Source organism: Drosophila santomea, chromosome 2L (assembly GCF_016746245.2).
Source record: "Drosophila santomea strain STO CAGO 1482 chromosome 2L, Prin_Dsan_1.1, whole genome shotgun sequence".
NCBI lineage: Eukaryota > Metazoa > Arthropoda > Insecta > Diptera > Drosophilidae > Drosophila > Drosophila santomea.
In genome coordinates, this window is record NC_053016.2 from 22687907 (window position 1) to 22704030 (window position 16124).

The window sequence follows — 16124 nt, forward strand, 5'->3', positions numbered from 1 at the left end:
GGTGGTAGCCGGACTTCAAATCTAACGTTGTGAAGTACTTGGCTTTTCCTAAGTTTGCCAGTATCATGGGGATGTTTGGCATTGGGTACTTATCAGCGATGGTTTTTTCGTTAAGTTTCCTAAAGTCTATGACCAAACGCTTATTTTTGTTCCCCAGTTCATCATGGCCTTTTTTGTCACCAACCCATGTTGGATTGTTGTACGGTGACCTTGAGGTTCTAATAATGCGTTTCTGCAGTAAGTCTGTGATTTCTCGCATAACAAACTCAGATACACCCATGGGGTATAATTTGGAATATACCGGCTTATCATCGCTTGTGCGAATTGTGGCAACAACAGAAGTATTAAACGGCAGTGCCTCGTTAGAGGCTGAAAATGCCTTAGATCTGTTTGCGATCATGGTTCTAAATTCGTTTTTTACAGATTCTGGTACCGTAATGTCATTCACGTTAGTGAAATTTACATTGTCGCAATTATGATGCTGTAGCTCTTCAACAACAGAACCATAGTTGATTGTGCCTTTCTCTGTGTCTAGTTTTGCTCCAACTTGAGCTAGAAAATCAAAACCAATAATGCCATCAAAAAGTGTTAAGGTGTCCAAAAGGAAAAAATCCGCTGTTTTCCCGAAAACGTTCATTAAACATTTCTGTTTAACTCTGTTAGAACCGTGGATGGAACTAACCGTGAAAGGGGAATTGACCGGCACCACATTTTTTAGCTCCTTTACGGGCTTGATGTAGTTTTTCGCCGCCCCTGTGTCTATTAAAATTTTTAATTTCCTCCCATGCAACTGGCGTTCAATGAACGGCAGTCGGGAGCGTTCCCTAAAAAATTTACTTGGTCACAACCGTCGGATTCGTCATCTACTTCGGCGACAGCCGCTGCTGCCGCTCTATCATATTCACTGCCACTTTCGTCGTCGACGTGTTGCATGGTATTCTGCACTCTTTGACGTCTTTGATCCGTCACTCGTGTAGATCCATGTCTTTTCTGGCCTCGAATATTATCTCCCTTAGCATTGGCAGACTGACCGCTTCCGAAGGCGGCGGCTTGCCTGCGCTTTGTCATAGTGGAGCCTAACTCCATGGGTTCTGGTGACTGGTTAGGACCATCGTTATTGTTATGGGCCGCATTATTTTGTGGGAACTCATTTTGTTTTTTATAATAATGGGGGTTTCTTCCTTGCCCATCCTCTGTCCTGCTATTTTTTCCCTGACCTTCGTGCGAACGATTTTCGTTTTTTCGCTGCCCATAAGTGTATGTCTTTTCTTCCACAGCCCTTGCATACGTGGACGCGAAGGCGGTGCGCTCCATGCTTGCTTCGGATTCCCTAGCCAATTATATTATTATTATTATATTATATATTATTTTAAAATTGGTCGCATAACATGATCAACCAATATACATAAATGAGAAAAGATAAACCTTTGTTTTCCATGAGTATCCATTGTTTCGCTTTGAAAATGTGAAATTTAAGAACGGTCGTTTTCAAGTTATTTGTTCTATAGTTCTCTGTGTGTGTGTTTACCACCATTAATGCCGTACAACCAAAATCCCCCCCTAATACATGATCCCACCCAGTTACCGATCGTGCAATCGTTTCTTCATTTTTAATTTCGAATGAAAAAATCGCTCTTAGCATCAACGTTACCGTAAGTCTCCCCAGAAAGTATTATAATAAAAGAACTTGCACATTAACATGTAATTGAAATAAAAAAGATTTTGAAAAATAAAACGGCCATGTTATATTGACCTTTTCTTTGAATATGTAATGAATGACTACAATACCACAATCCTCGAGGGGATATACCCTTGCCATCCTTTCTGGGGTTCCCGCAAAGCCAACACAAAGGGCAACACCTTAGCACTATGGAATATTTGATCACATTTTTGGCCAACATTAATTTCGGATACTTCTTCTAATCTAAGCAAAAAAAAGCTGATTTTGTGGTAGTGTTTGTATATTAAATTATTTTCCAAAAATTAACAATAATAATAACAATTAAAATTGTAAAAAGTAAGCAACCGTCTCGCTTTTATCATAAGATTACTTACAAAAAAATTAATTTTTAATTACAATTATCTAAACAAAAAAAAATATTAGCTAAAGATAAAAAATGAGGAACATTTTAATGATAGGTTCGCCGTCCTTACTTTAAATCCCCATTAACAACCCAATATCAAAAAAATGCTTTTGTAAGGCAACTTACTTTTTACTAAATTACGGGTACGTCCACGAGCTCTTTTTTATTGACGGTGAAGAACTCTTACAAAAAAGATTAACTGATAAAATGCCTTTTACAGTATATGAATTAACGCTTTGGTTCCAAAAATATTATAACTTTTGTAACGGGGAAAAAACGTCTTTGTTGTAGCTCATTCAGCTCTCATATTTTCATTTCTGGTGTGCAGCACTTAAGATTGATTAATTATGAATTTGTACAGTTAATATTCATGTAATATTTCGAGTTTGGGCCGGAAAATCAATCAGCCTAATAAATAGAAAATGACATCTTACATATAACTGTTATCCGCCCTCAAACTCAGATTCCTTAGACGATCCATTTCAACGTTATCCTAAATTCTCACATTCCTCAAGTCTACAAAGTTAGCCTAGTCCTTCCTATATTGAAACCACAAAAATCATTACTAGAAGTCAAATCATACAGACCCATATCTCTAAAAATTATGGAAAAAATTACAGCCTTTAAAGTAGTTTGTTCTAACTCATTCACAACAACCAGTTTGGTTGAACGCTCCCCCTCATACTTGCTCTGGAGTCTGTATGTTTAATCTCAACTTTCTAGCTTTTGTAGTTATACGGACGGATACCCGAAGTGCCAAGAACAGTTTTTGGCGTTTTGTGGGCGTTAGGGTGGGTGTGGCAAAAATATGTCTTGCAAATCGATAGAAATTTACAACACAAAAAAAACTGGAAAAAGAACAAAACATTTTTCTAAAGGATGCGCGTGACAGTTTTATACGGTCAATGAACTTGCGCTGCCTCTGTCTCTAGAACGTATATGCCTAATCTCAACATTGTAGCTTTTATAGATGCTTAGATCTCGACATTCATACGGACGGTCAGACAGGCGGACTGACGGACGGACATGGCCAGTTCGACTCGGCCATTGATCCTGATTAAGAATATATATATGGTCGGAAACGCTTCCCTCTATCTTTTACATACTTTTTAACGAATCTAGTATTCCCTTTTACTTTACGAGTAATGAAATAGAATGTAATCCAATAACACAAAAATCCTAATAGTTTTATTATTAGCTATTTTTTATGAGTCGAAATAACTACTTAATTGTAAAGCGAAAGGAGAACGCTAAGCCAAAGGTGCAAGCGCGAACCAAATACCAAATAGAGAGCGCGCAAGAGAGCAGAGCTTAGATAATCGCACAGCTGTGCCGTTGAGCTTTATTGTGTCGACACTAGCATTAGACAATAAATACAACTACAGCTACAAACACATTACAATCAAAATACAACAAAACATGCACACCCGCCATAACTATCAATTAACTTTTCCAATCTCTAATAAAATTTCCTTCCCAACCATCCATTTCTTTGCACAGTTAGCTCGGTGGCCAACCGAATAGCAAGCTATAGCGTAACAAGCGAAACCAGCAAAATCAAATTAGGTCTCTTCTCCCCTACTTCACAGTCCTTTCACGCGAGATAATAGTCATATGCGAAGCAGCAAAGACTCCACTAAAAAACCCATATGAATCGACAAACTGGCGCTGCGTCTATTATATATATCATTTATAGTTCTTGAGATCTCGACCTTCATACGGACGGACAGACAAACGCTTCCTTCAGCCTGTTACATACTTTCCAACGAACCCTTTTACTCTACGATTAACCAGTATAATTATATCCCCCATATACATCCGTATGTAGAGCACAAACGGTCTAGTAAATACACTGATTGGCATTATCAGAAAGGGTATCTTTCATATAATTTCCCTCGAAAGAGGGAATATTCGTTAAATTAAACTCCTAACGAAAACGGAAGACAACTACAGAAAGGTTACAAAGTTCATTTTCCGCTACATTGCCTACAAACTTAAAATCAGCAAGGGATGAAGTTCATTAACCCTGGTGTAACGCCCGAAGAGGTAACTGATACCCTACAGGAGAAGGGATTCACCGCCAAAAGCATTTTCAAAATTAAAAGCAAAAAGACGCAGTCGCAATGACTTAGGAATTGGATGAATTAGGATCTAAATATCTAAAGTATACAGCTGAAGATTCATTACGTAAGTTTGATAGCAGTTGTCTAAGCTCAAAAGCATCAGGGTGGTGAGTTTATTGCGAGTAGTGAGGTTTCGCAGATTCTTTTTAATTTGAATTTTTGTCGAATTTATTTCAAGAGGTACAGTTGTTTTGGGTGTTAATATTTGGGAGCGCTATTCGTATTTGTGCAGCACACCCAATATATTGTATTTGTTAAATGCTCTACAGCGTAGTCTACCTCCTCTCCTGTTTTTAACAAGGCCTAACAGTGGTATTTTATGCGGTTTTTCCCACATATGGTCCCTAATATTGAAAAATTGTATTAGGTAACATCAACGTTTTCCGTTATTCGCATGTGTCATTATGGGATTCCAGGGAATGCCACGAGCTCAGTCAACTGTTATCTTTTGATTCAAGCTTTTTTATCATGATTCTTGGTTTCTTGGCTGTTATTGATATACTCACGTGAATAAATTTAATATCAATTGTTTAAGATTTTTAGGTTAAGGCCTTGCTTGACAAGGAGCCCTGCACCTTCGTGAGCATAGTAATTTGTTATTAAAAGTGAATATTTTATTTACATACATAATTGGAAAGAGCATTGGCATTCCATAATCCTAAGCATACAAATATTTCTATATTTTTTTTACCAGCTATATATCACGTAAAGTTTGCCCATCTGGTCATTCTTCCCGTAATCTCTTTCAAAGATGTACAATTCAGCCTATAGTGCACTGCTCCGAATCATCAACTCGTCGTTGTTTTTGGCCAAAATTAAGCTCGGGCGGCACCCACTTTGAACAGAGCTTTCCATACCTAAAAATTCATGAATCATATAAAGTACACGTTCAGTTGATATCTTAAGAGTATTTATTTAATTTCAGTTTACGATAATTCATTTTGTGGATTTTTTTGATGTTTTCGTCAATAACAACCTCCTCTTTGATGGTTGTTTTCCTAGGGCAGTGTCCGAAAACTCAGTATCAAGCCAATTTTTAGCATCAACGGTATTTTTTCCTCTCAAATAGCAATATTGTATCAACACGCGAAATTCTTTTTATCCATTTTTTTCACAAGACCCAAAGTAGCTTCACTCAAAACTCTATAACTTACAAGCTAATGAAGACATGATTTTTAAAGGATTGGGATTACTAAAAATCACATGGATTTCATTTACAAATATTTATACCCGTTACTCGTAATGTAAAAGGGTATATATATATATACTTTATATATACTTTATATGGTCGGAAACGCTTCCTTCTGCCTGTTACATACTTTTCAACGAATCTAGATCTGGCCTTGTCCGTCTGACCGTCCGTCCGTCCGCCTGTCCGTCCGTATGAACGCTGAGATCTCAGGAACTACAAACATACAAAACATACAGACTCCAGAGTCAGACGCAGCGCAAGTTTGCCGATTCATGTTGTCACGCCCACAAACCCGCCAAAAACTGTCAGTGTGGACATTTCTCCTTCGCACCTCCACTAGCTGAGTAACGGGTGTCAAAACGTCGGGGAACTTAACTATAGCGTTCTCTATTGTTTATTTTTTTAATTGTCTTGTAAATTTTTCTCAATTTGCCAAAAAACTTTTTGCCACGCCCACAAACCGGGAATTAGCCAGGAATTCGGGTCATCTTTTATCCAAATTCCTCTGGTTCTGTCCGGCGAACTGTGCTATCATTGTCCCCACAGTGCGGTTTGGCCTCTCCGTCAGGTTCTCCTGCGGGTTGTATGGTGCCGCAAACTGCTGCTTTATTCCCATGTCGTTGAGAAAAATTTTGAAAGCCCTGCTCGTAAACTGCACGCCGTTGTCACCAATTTCGCTAATGTTTTTCTGCAACATTTCCGCCATGACTGCCCAGGGCTCTTTCGGAATTTGCGTCAACATTTTTCCCGCTGCCTGCGCAGTCTTCGCATTTTCAAACTCTTTTGTGTTCGTCATCTTGGTACCCAAAGGCATGTGGAGACATTTCCGGTCCAATCACCTGATCCAGTGCCCGTTGAAATGTGGCCGACGCGGAGTGTAATCCAAACGGCATAACTCGCCATTGGAACCGTGAAAGCCGTGAACCGCCGATTTGATTCTTCTAAAGGTATTTGCCTATGTACGGCTCTATAAGTCACACTTCCAGAAGTTCGTCTACCTATGCATTAATCTCCCCTTGAATTTTCGGATTCTTGAGGTAATATCTCTGCTCAATCGGTTTATCATCAAAGCCATGTTCTCGGCTATACTTAATGTGGCTGGCTGTCCTCCAGGTCTTACAAAGCTTGCTATTGCCCCGGTGTCGATCGTGGCCTTGTATGTGTCCCCCCAGTCATCGCTGCGGACAGGTGCTCCTCTTCGATTAATTATATCCTTTTACTCTATGATTAAAGTATGTAAAGTATGTATTCGCTGAAAAGTATGTAAAAGGCAGAAGGAAGCGTTTCAGACCATATAAAGTATATATATGTTCTTGATCAGGATCAATAGCCGAGTCGATCTGGCCATGTCCGTCCGTCTGCCAAAAACAGCTAGTGTTTAAGTCTTTCCTTCGCACTTCCACCAGCTGAGTAACGGGGAACTCGACTATAGCGTTCTCTCTTGTTATTTCTACAGTTAATCGTTTAGCTATTGGCATTGGATAGCAGGATAGACCGTTTTAAAAGTCTCGATTTTTAAAGTTATGTCGGATAAGTTATCCGACATCATTTTTTTTTTTTTTTTTTTTTTTTTTAAATGCTTTGCTTTTATTTATTGAATCTTCTCATTTACGAGACTTCATTGATGCCCATTTAAGCTGGCTGTATCGATAATACAGTAAACGAAGTAGTTTCTTTGTTTACGGTAAATTCCAAGCTAGCGCCAATTACCGAGTGCTTGCGATGATATGAGCACATATGCACATAAGGTAAAATATTTAAGCTATATATATTAATGATAGAAATAAGATACAAATCTTTTTCGCCTTTACTTTAATTGGGTTTTGCTAAATTTTCTTTTCAGAAATTCTCCACAGAAAGAAATTTATGTAGAATTTATGGGTGCACAAATAAAAACCCTGTCATTTTTGGCGTACATTGTTCGAATATTTCAGGTAATATAATATTATTTATGATATTGTTAAACAGAATGATAAATGAATTTTAATTTTAAATATAAAAAAGCACCCTTTTATATTGTTGATCTACTAAGCTTCTTTATTAGCTATTTTTCGAAAAATGAAAGACGACTGTGTGTAGCGATTTCGAACTACTATGGTTTATTTGTTTGTTCGAACGAAATGTTGCATCAATGCGCATTTACATAAGTTACAAAAGCTATTGATATGGGCATCTTAAATGCAGATCGAACAGCAGATTGCTAACCAAAGGTGCTAGGACGACGGTACAACATAGAGACGAGCTTAGATAAGGAAAGATAATCGCACAGCTGAGGTGCCGTAGAAATAAATAGTTTTTCCAATGTTGGCAATAAAGAAAAACATAAGTTTAATATGTAACTGCTGGCGGTTAGGAAACCCGACATATGTATATTAGTGCAGAAGGTATGTACAGCGTCCGCCATCTAACATTATTATACCTGTTACTCGTAGAGTAAAAGGGTATACTAGATTCGTTGAAAAGTATGTTACAGGCAGAATGAAGCGTTTCCGACCATATAAAGTATATATATTCTTGATCAGGATCAATCTGGCCATGTCCGTCCGTATGAAAGCCGAGATCTCAGGAACTACAAAGTTTAAATAAAGCATACACACTCCAGAGACATAGACGCAGCGCAAGTTTGTCGATTCATGTTGCCACGCCCACAAATCGCCCAAAACTGCCACGCCCACACTTTTGAAAAATGTTTTCATATTTTTTTATTTTTGTATTGGTCTTGTAAATTTTTATCGATTAGCCAAAGAACTTTTTGCCACGCACACTCTAACGCCCAGAAACCGACCAAAGCTGCCACGGCCACACTTTTGAAAATGTATTGATATTTTTTCATTTTTGTTTTAGTCTTGTAAATTTCTATTGATTTGCCAAAAATCAAAACAGGAATAGCATGTCTCTTGTCAGATATGCTAAAAATAGGGTTTGCAGAGAGATGTAGTCAGACCAAGACTCCTGCAGGAGAGAACTCCTACATAAAATGTGTAACGCGACGCACTTTGCAGCTAAGTGAGGTTGATTGAGGACCATGGTGAATCCCTGGGTTAACTGTACAAGATGTTCTTCTATGTAAGTATATAAGTCAAGGAGGTACAACCGTGAGCAGGATCGGCATGTGGGGATCTTCGGGACAGGACAAGTCTTCGCACTTAGATGAAGGTAGCTGCGGACAACGCGGTAGTGTTAAGGTGCTTCCTTCAATGCCTATTGATATAAATCCTGACGTTGACCCGGCAAATTCGATGGTGTTTAAAAATGCTAACCCAGTCCCGGCGAGAAATCGTGTGTTTTGGTGGAAAGTGCGCAAATACAGCGTCTCTAGGTCCACCATAAGAGCATTTTGACCCGCATATGGCAACTTGTGTATATACATATGTTTTGCTATCCGTATCGGGTTGTGGTAACACTTATTCTGTGTATCAAACCAACGCCATTCTAAGAAGAAGATTCCCACATAAAAACACATTTCCCCCGTAAATTTTACAGGATATATGTCTTTGTGGTAATGCGTTGTGGTGGTGAATGGATAATAGGTTTGCATGAATACAGTTAAAGCAGCATTTGGTACTCTCACTCAAAGTTCTGACTGACTGAGTGAGACATTGAGTAAAACGGATTTTGCAAATGTGGTAAATACAAAATTTACTATATTTGAACGGCGAAGAAATGCACGAATGAGTACTCGCGACAGAGTACTCGGAATAACCGAGACTGTTAACTGTGCGCCGCATTGGCAACGTCAAATTTATTGCGTGTTTGTTTTTTCGTTTTTGTTTTGCTTTTTAATACAAGACATAATAGAAAGACATATATTAATTATTATATACATATGTATATGTATATAATTTATTTATTTTATTTTTCAATTACTGAATGCAGAAACATCATTTTGTTTATAGTATCAGAATTGTTGGCAATAATACAACGTTTTTCTGAAATTAAATTTCTAGCATAAGAAAATGCTCTATTATTAATATGTTATTCTATATTATGTATGTACATATATTATTTGTACATATTTACGCAATTTGTTTAAGCTTACGATTTCGTCTGATCTGCGTTCTCATCATTAAGTTTGCAGCTCTGCTGCGTATGCAAGCCATTCACTCTGTTAAAACTGTTTCGGCACGCCGAATTGCGAGTTAGGCTTGTAAGTACTCAAATAACCGAAAATTAAGAGTGGACTCGTGCAGACCTCTGAGCCTGTAGCGCTTGGCTACACTGGATACTGTCCATCTCCATAAACGACCGAACCATATTGTCAAGATCAGCGAATAATCCTCACAAGTAAGGTACGATCCTGCAATAACCCAACCAAAGATTGTATTGAGAGCAATACGAATATCGTCACCAAACCGATTGCATACTTCAATGTAAACAGACAAGAAATAATCCGATCCAACGATGACATCAATTGATTCCGGCCCGCCGCGGCGTGGTGAGTGAAAGATGATCTTCGAGCCTCTAAAGTGTCGCAACGAGATTTACGAAATTTTAAAAATTGGTCACCCCACCTTTTTTCGGAGTCCGCACACTGAGTCCAGGCTTTGCTAGTATCGGAATCCAATTTTGTTTAATTCGCTCCAACTGAAAGTCCACCTAGCATCTCTGCGTGGTGTTTGGAGTTTGAACAACGTAAGAGGTACTATTGGTCGTACCCTGAGCCCGTAATTCTTCGAGGGTATTACTGAAAATGACGTATGTAGAGTAATGCTTCTCCTCATAGGCAACAAAGTCGTCGAAAGGGTTTTTCCAATCTTGTTCCTCTTGAAAGGCATACAGCTCTTCCGAGAGCTGATAATTGTCTTGTAGGTGTGCAAAACGAAAACCTAATGCTTGGCCATTTGTTAACAGGAATAAGATCTACTGCAAGCCTTTCGTTTAGTCTCGCCATACGAGACGTGCGGACTCGCACGTTTGCCCTTATTAACCATCTCCAGATTGGTCCCGGTTTCCTTTATTGTCCTTGTTGTGTATCAATCATTTTCAAATAGAAATATAAGTGAAATTCGCTGTTAAGTCGGACAAAGGTCGGACTTGGACCAAGACAAGATCTTCCGGTAGCATTTTGCATATAAAATGAGTCTTCATTCCTGGGTACGTGAACGGTCGTAAGGACACTTTTTCTTTTATGTAGGCATATTAGTGTTGTCGTCCTGAAAAGGTCTTCGGTCGAGGGAGAGGCATCCAATGTTCAAACACCAATTTCCCTACGCTCGCCCTATTGGAGTCGCGGAATCTTGGCAACCTTTTCACCATAACAAGAATAATTAAGAAAAGAGCCTGAAAAATAATTAGTTTTTGTTTTGTTTCTCACTGTTCGACAAAAATATCGAGCTGTGTTCGTTCCGGTCTAATTCCATCCCCTTGTCCGTGCGCCAAAACTCCCTGTTTGTGACATTTGCAAACTTGTTTATAGACGCAGACGTTGCAGGAGTAAATGACCATGTGAATGACCAGTATCTTGACCATGTGAAGCGTCCACCACCTGATTGGCGCTATATAGGGTTATGAGATGCGTATCAGTCGAGAGAGCGTACCGTAAGGAAGAGTGTAGTGAAGACTTTCGGAAGCCGTTGTACAGCCGATACGCCCTTATCAGACCGTGCTGCTCCAGGAAAGGGTTGCTTTTTCCTTCGCTGCACAAAACGAACGACATCAACCATGTCAGCTAGATGTTGTGTGGTCTGCACATGTAACCTTTTCTTATCCGCGGGGGATTGGGCGATTGCCAATGTTACCCAGCGACAGAATAGCTTGGCCAACTATTCCAATATAATGGTATATACATCTTTCATAGACGTGCTATTAGTAATTGTATTTTGCTCGACGAGTAAACTATAAACTACATCAGCTCCTGCCGCCACCGAGCGCTGGTACCGCCGTAACATTTGGTACATTCTTTTATGATCTTTTACCATAATAAGCGGACTTCCTCGCGGAGGATTGTCCTATTACTTCTAGCGTTCAATAAATTTATTAAGCTTGATCGGATACTGACAGCTCAATTTCAGTGGTGGAAATCGTGAGCCTTTATTGGGAGTAAGATTTAATTTTAGCTTTTGGTGGGTGTGCAAATTGAAGAGACAATTTGCTTTTATTTCTTTTTTAAATAGCCGAAGTGTTTATTTAAAATCTGGATGCTCACGGTATTTTTTTTATTTACCCGTTACTTGTAAACTTGTAAAGAAAAAGGGTATACTAAATTCGTTAAAAGGGTATCCAACCATATGAAGTATATATATTCTTGACCAGGATCAATAACGGTGACGATCTGGATCTCTATTGATATGGCAAAAAAATTGTATGCAAAACAACCGAATACTGCCACGGCACAGTTTTGAAAACTATGTTGAAGTTTTTTCATCTTACGAGTTGTTTCTCTTTCCAATTTCAAACAAAATTTTGGTCGCGCCTAGTCTACCCTACCCTCCCCCTTTTAATTTTTAGTTTATTTATTTTAATTTTTGTATTTAATTTTTTGCTAATTTCTACCGATTTGCCAAAAAGATTTGTGAACTTTCCGTTCATGGTAATTTATATCAGAGCAGTAAAGGAGACATTTGGGGTCATATAAAGAGAACGAATTATATAAACATTTGAGTCTATATATCCAAGTCCGCCCGCAAACTAGTCTCTGAGCTTTAAATTTATCTATGTAAATGTAATGTAAATGTAATAGAAATGTAAATTTCTATCGATTTTCCAAAAAACTTTCTGCCACGCCCACTATAACGCCTACAAACCGCCAAAAACTGTGTTTAAGACTCTCCTCTCTTCCACTAGCTGAGTAACGGGTATCAGATAGTCGGGGAACTCGACTATAGCGTTCTCTTTTGTTTTATTAAAACTTGTGGACAATATCTCATATACCTGCCGAAGAAAAAATTCGAAAACTTAATTGAAAATAATTTAAATACACTTGTACTACAAGGGTATATAGGCTTCGACTAACTTCCATTCATGCTTTGTGTTTCGTATCTAAGTAGACTGTGACCCCCACCGTTTTTTATTACTGTAGTTTAATTTAATTATTTATATCTTTCTATTTTTGTCTTATTATAGGAAGTGGTAATAGCTAGTTCTTTATCTGTAACAAGCGGAATGCTCAATCTGATGAGAAATTGTCCCAAGGAAGCCGCTCATCTCCGAAAAGAACTTTTAATTGCTGCTCGACATATATTTGCTACAGATTTACGTCAAAGTAAGTTTTAAATTTAAAGTTGTATAATCAAAACAAGATTGGATAGTATTTATATAAACTTTATTAACTAAAAGTTATTATACATTGAACTAAAAAAGTGCAATATCTGAAATTTACTTATTCGGTTCGAAAAACGCCCATCCCAACCGTGCCGAATAAAAAAATTTTAGATCTTGTATTTGCTTTGATGAAATATTCCACTGTAGGAGTTCGCATAAATGTAGTATCATCGATTATATCTTGTAAGAAGCAGGGTCGAGAAAATGGAAAAGATGACTTTTTAAATTTTAACGGCTTGCTCAGATAATTGGTTTGTTCGTCCCACCAAATTTATTATGTGTGTGGATGCCCGACCAAAGGGAAGACAGGGTTCCAGATTAATAAGCTAACCACTCGATAATGGACTACTGCAGTCCTCGCCGTCTGCTGCGCGGCGACGCTTCATCGTTTTCCTTCGTCCTCGACAGCGTGCCGGTTTAAATGAGATCTGGGATGTTACGCTGGCGGGCCGCAAGCTGTGTCGTCCGTTAGATCGAACCAAAGTTTCTCCAAGAACCACCGTTGCAACTCCCGAAAGCGCACGTCTGTTAGGACCTGTTATGACTCCTGTCACAGGGCACCAACCACCGACTCCGCAATCTCCTCCTGTCCCGTTGATCCCTGCGTTTCTCTCTTCTGCACTGCTTTGATCGTCCTTGTATGTCCGCCGCGATAATCACTGACTGAACTTATTGTGATTCTTTTCTGTTCCTACTGTCGAGCCGCACGCCCGCGTCGACCGCGCCACTCGCGCCCGTAGAGAGCCTAGTATCAGAAAAGAAGGCTAGAATGCCGGAGGAGTAAAGGCCAGCCAGGTCAAACGGTAAAAAATTAACCATGTGTTGCCAAAAAATGAACAATGCACTCATGTATAAGTATACAACTATCCTGAGTATATATAGTGATCTCAGTCTAATGAATATGGTGTAAGAAAATATGTATACTATTTCTTCTTTCATTAACTTCAGTCGCTAATACAATTTCGCAGCCTACTCAAGGACTCAAATATTTTTGTCCGGTAATTCTGCCAATCAAACAAGGATATGGGCCCGAAATTGGAGAAATTGGTGTGTGTGACGATTGCGCTTTATGAAATAGACAAGTTGGAGGACACGAACTATGACACCTAGAAAATACAGATGCGATCTGTGTTGCTGCACTCCCTTAACTATAACTCAGTTGGCTTACATAAAGAAACGAGCCACAGCACTGCATGCTTGGGTAAAAATTAAAAAATTTCATCAACCAAGCGGATATGTACGAAAGGTACAGTTGTACACGAAACTGCTTAGCAATCGAATGGAGCAGGGTCAAAGCATGTCGACCTACATATATAAGTTTGTGGAAATACTCTTTGGTCTGTCTGGAGTTGGAATAGAGCTCAACGAGGATTCATAGTGTTGCTATCAAGCCTGCAGGACAGTTTGAACATTTCGTGGTGGCTATGGAAACTTGAGATCAGTTGCCTTCTTAGCGCAACGAGACATATCTTTTGAGAAAAAGAGCTCTTCATAAATATGGGGAAGCGTACTGAACAGATCGGACTGGCCGGTGCTGTATTCCTGCAAGCTAAAAAAAAAGGGGATGTCGAGATTTAAACAGGCTCACGCTCAAAAATATACTGTTCGTACCGATGATTTTATGTCAGTGAAGAGTGCTGTGCAGAACAGATGCATATTGATTTTCGATATACAAAATGCCAAAGTGCTGCAGACGGAGAATGCATCGTGAAATTAATAAGATTGGCAACCTATATTTGTTCGAAGTAGATGAAAATTTGCTGCAGTTTTAACGATCTTAAGGTGTTCGGATCTCTTGCAGTTTCTCTGGACAAGGGTCCGAGGAAGGGCAGCAAGTTTCAATCCAAGGGAAAGGAGTACACTGTGGGAACCGGTGCGAGAGAGTGGTCAGCCAAGCAACGAGAGAGGCAACGGTTCTCTCTCACGGACCGATCACGCTGATGAGCAGCAGGAAATCAACCACCGTACGGGACGAACATACACACATTGTGCAGCCTATTAAGTAATGAATAAAGGATTTTTAAAACTAAGATATATGAAAATTACGCAAGCGGGTTAATACAGTCGGCAAGCCGACTCAGCATTTATGCAACATAGCTCGGTACCCCGGATAAGGGGTGTCCGCTTGCTGTTGCTGACCGTTCGTCGCACGGAGCGCTGAACTCAGTTGGGGCGCGTCAGCATTGTTTATATGAAGTAACTAGTGTTAGTGTATTGTTGACATGAATGTCTGTGCTCTTAGTTGTTAACTTACATGTGTATGTAGCAAAAAAAAAAAAAAGTGCGTGCATGCATACATACATATACGTATGTAATGAAGAAAAAAGAGAATTCTAAAACGGGTGTTCTTCTTCTTTGCAGTCTCATTCGTTTCCCGTTGAGAAATTAAGTGCATATTTCTCTCCAAGGCCAAACTCCAGTTTTGAGAGGCATCTGTTTTGGATCTTCTGTTCTTTAGAAGGAAAGACGTTTGCAAAGTGATTTTGGGGTAACCAAATCAGAAGTCGAGGAAATTTGTCTTAAGGACAAAATAATTTATTTCTGGAGTAAATCTAAAAAATAAATTTTTGGAAAAAGAATTCACTTTGACCCAAATGGTAGGTGCCTGTCAAGTCGATGAGGAAATTAATAGTCTGAAATTATGCAAGAAATGCCAGAATCTAAAGCACTATAAAACTTAGAAACTGTGGGAATAAAAAAAATCTCAACAAGTCACATAAACATAAATAGGTCAGGTGAATGCGGCAGATGTGGTCGTAAATTCCATTTCATTTTCATTTCAAGCCAAAAATCAAAAGTGCACCAAGAGCTCACGATTTGGTCATTTGGCAATTAAATGCAGAACATATTAAAACGCGAGAAACCTCAGGAACATTATGGAGCACCTAACGTCAACACAGCAAGGTGCGTTGGATAGAGGAAGAACGTGACCGAAACCCTAGAGGAAACTGTTTTAAGATCCAAGGTGACGAGGATGATTAGTTTACTAGATGTTGCGTTGGCGGGAGCGAACTCTCCCTAATAATTGACTCTGGTTCCAGATTCAACCTTATAAGTCCAAAAGACTGGGCCCATCTTCAGTCAAAGAAGGCAGCTATATTCAACGTTCGACCAAATCGAACAAACAAGTTCAGAGGCTATGCCTATTGCTGCACGAAGCCCCTATATCAATTGACTCGAACCCAGAGGTGTTTGCTTAATTTATTGTAATGAAAATCGAAACGCTATCACTACTGGGAAAAGATACGGCACTTCAACTAAATGTCTTACGTCTAGGACTCGAGGTCAAGAAAAGTGAAACTTTGAATCCTTTTCCAAAGTGGAACGGAACGCCAGTGAAATTATCAATTGATACAAGCATCAAACCGATCCAGCAAACAATTCCTCACTCAATCGCACTTGAGAATAAGGTAATTGCCAAACTGAAAGAGGCTGTTGGCCTCGATATTATTGAACCAGTAATAG

The 16124-nt window shown here is 39.1% G+C and overlaps 1 protein-coding gene across 2 annotated transcripts in view; it reads left to right on the forward strand.

The window, feature by feature from the left end:
• LOC120455879 (transcription-associated protein 1) overlaps window positions 1–16124 on the forward strand; it is a 140415-nt gene that overhangs the window by 36961 nt on the left and 87330 nt on the right. The window contains exons 5-7 of one of the 2 annotated variants that reach the window (XM_039642376.1): window positions 7243–7333; window positions 12462–12600; window positions 15021–15163. In XM_039642376.1, coding sequence (XP_039498310.1) covers window positions 7243–7333; window positions 12462–12600; window positions 15021–15040 — 250 coding nt within the window. In that variant the 3' untranslated portion in view covers window positions 15041–15163. Of the gene's footprint in view, window positions 1–7242; window positions 7334–12461; window positions 12601–15020; window positions 15164–16124 lie in introns of those variants that run through there. The other variant, XM_039642366.1, reaches the window with a different exon arrangement.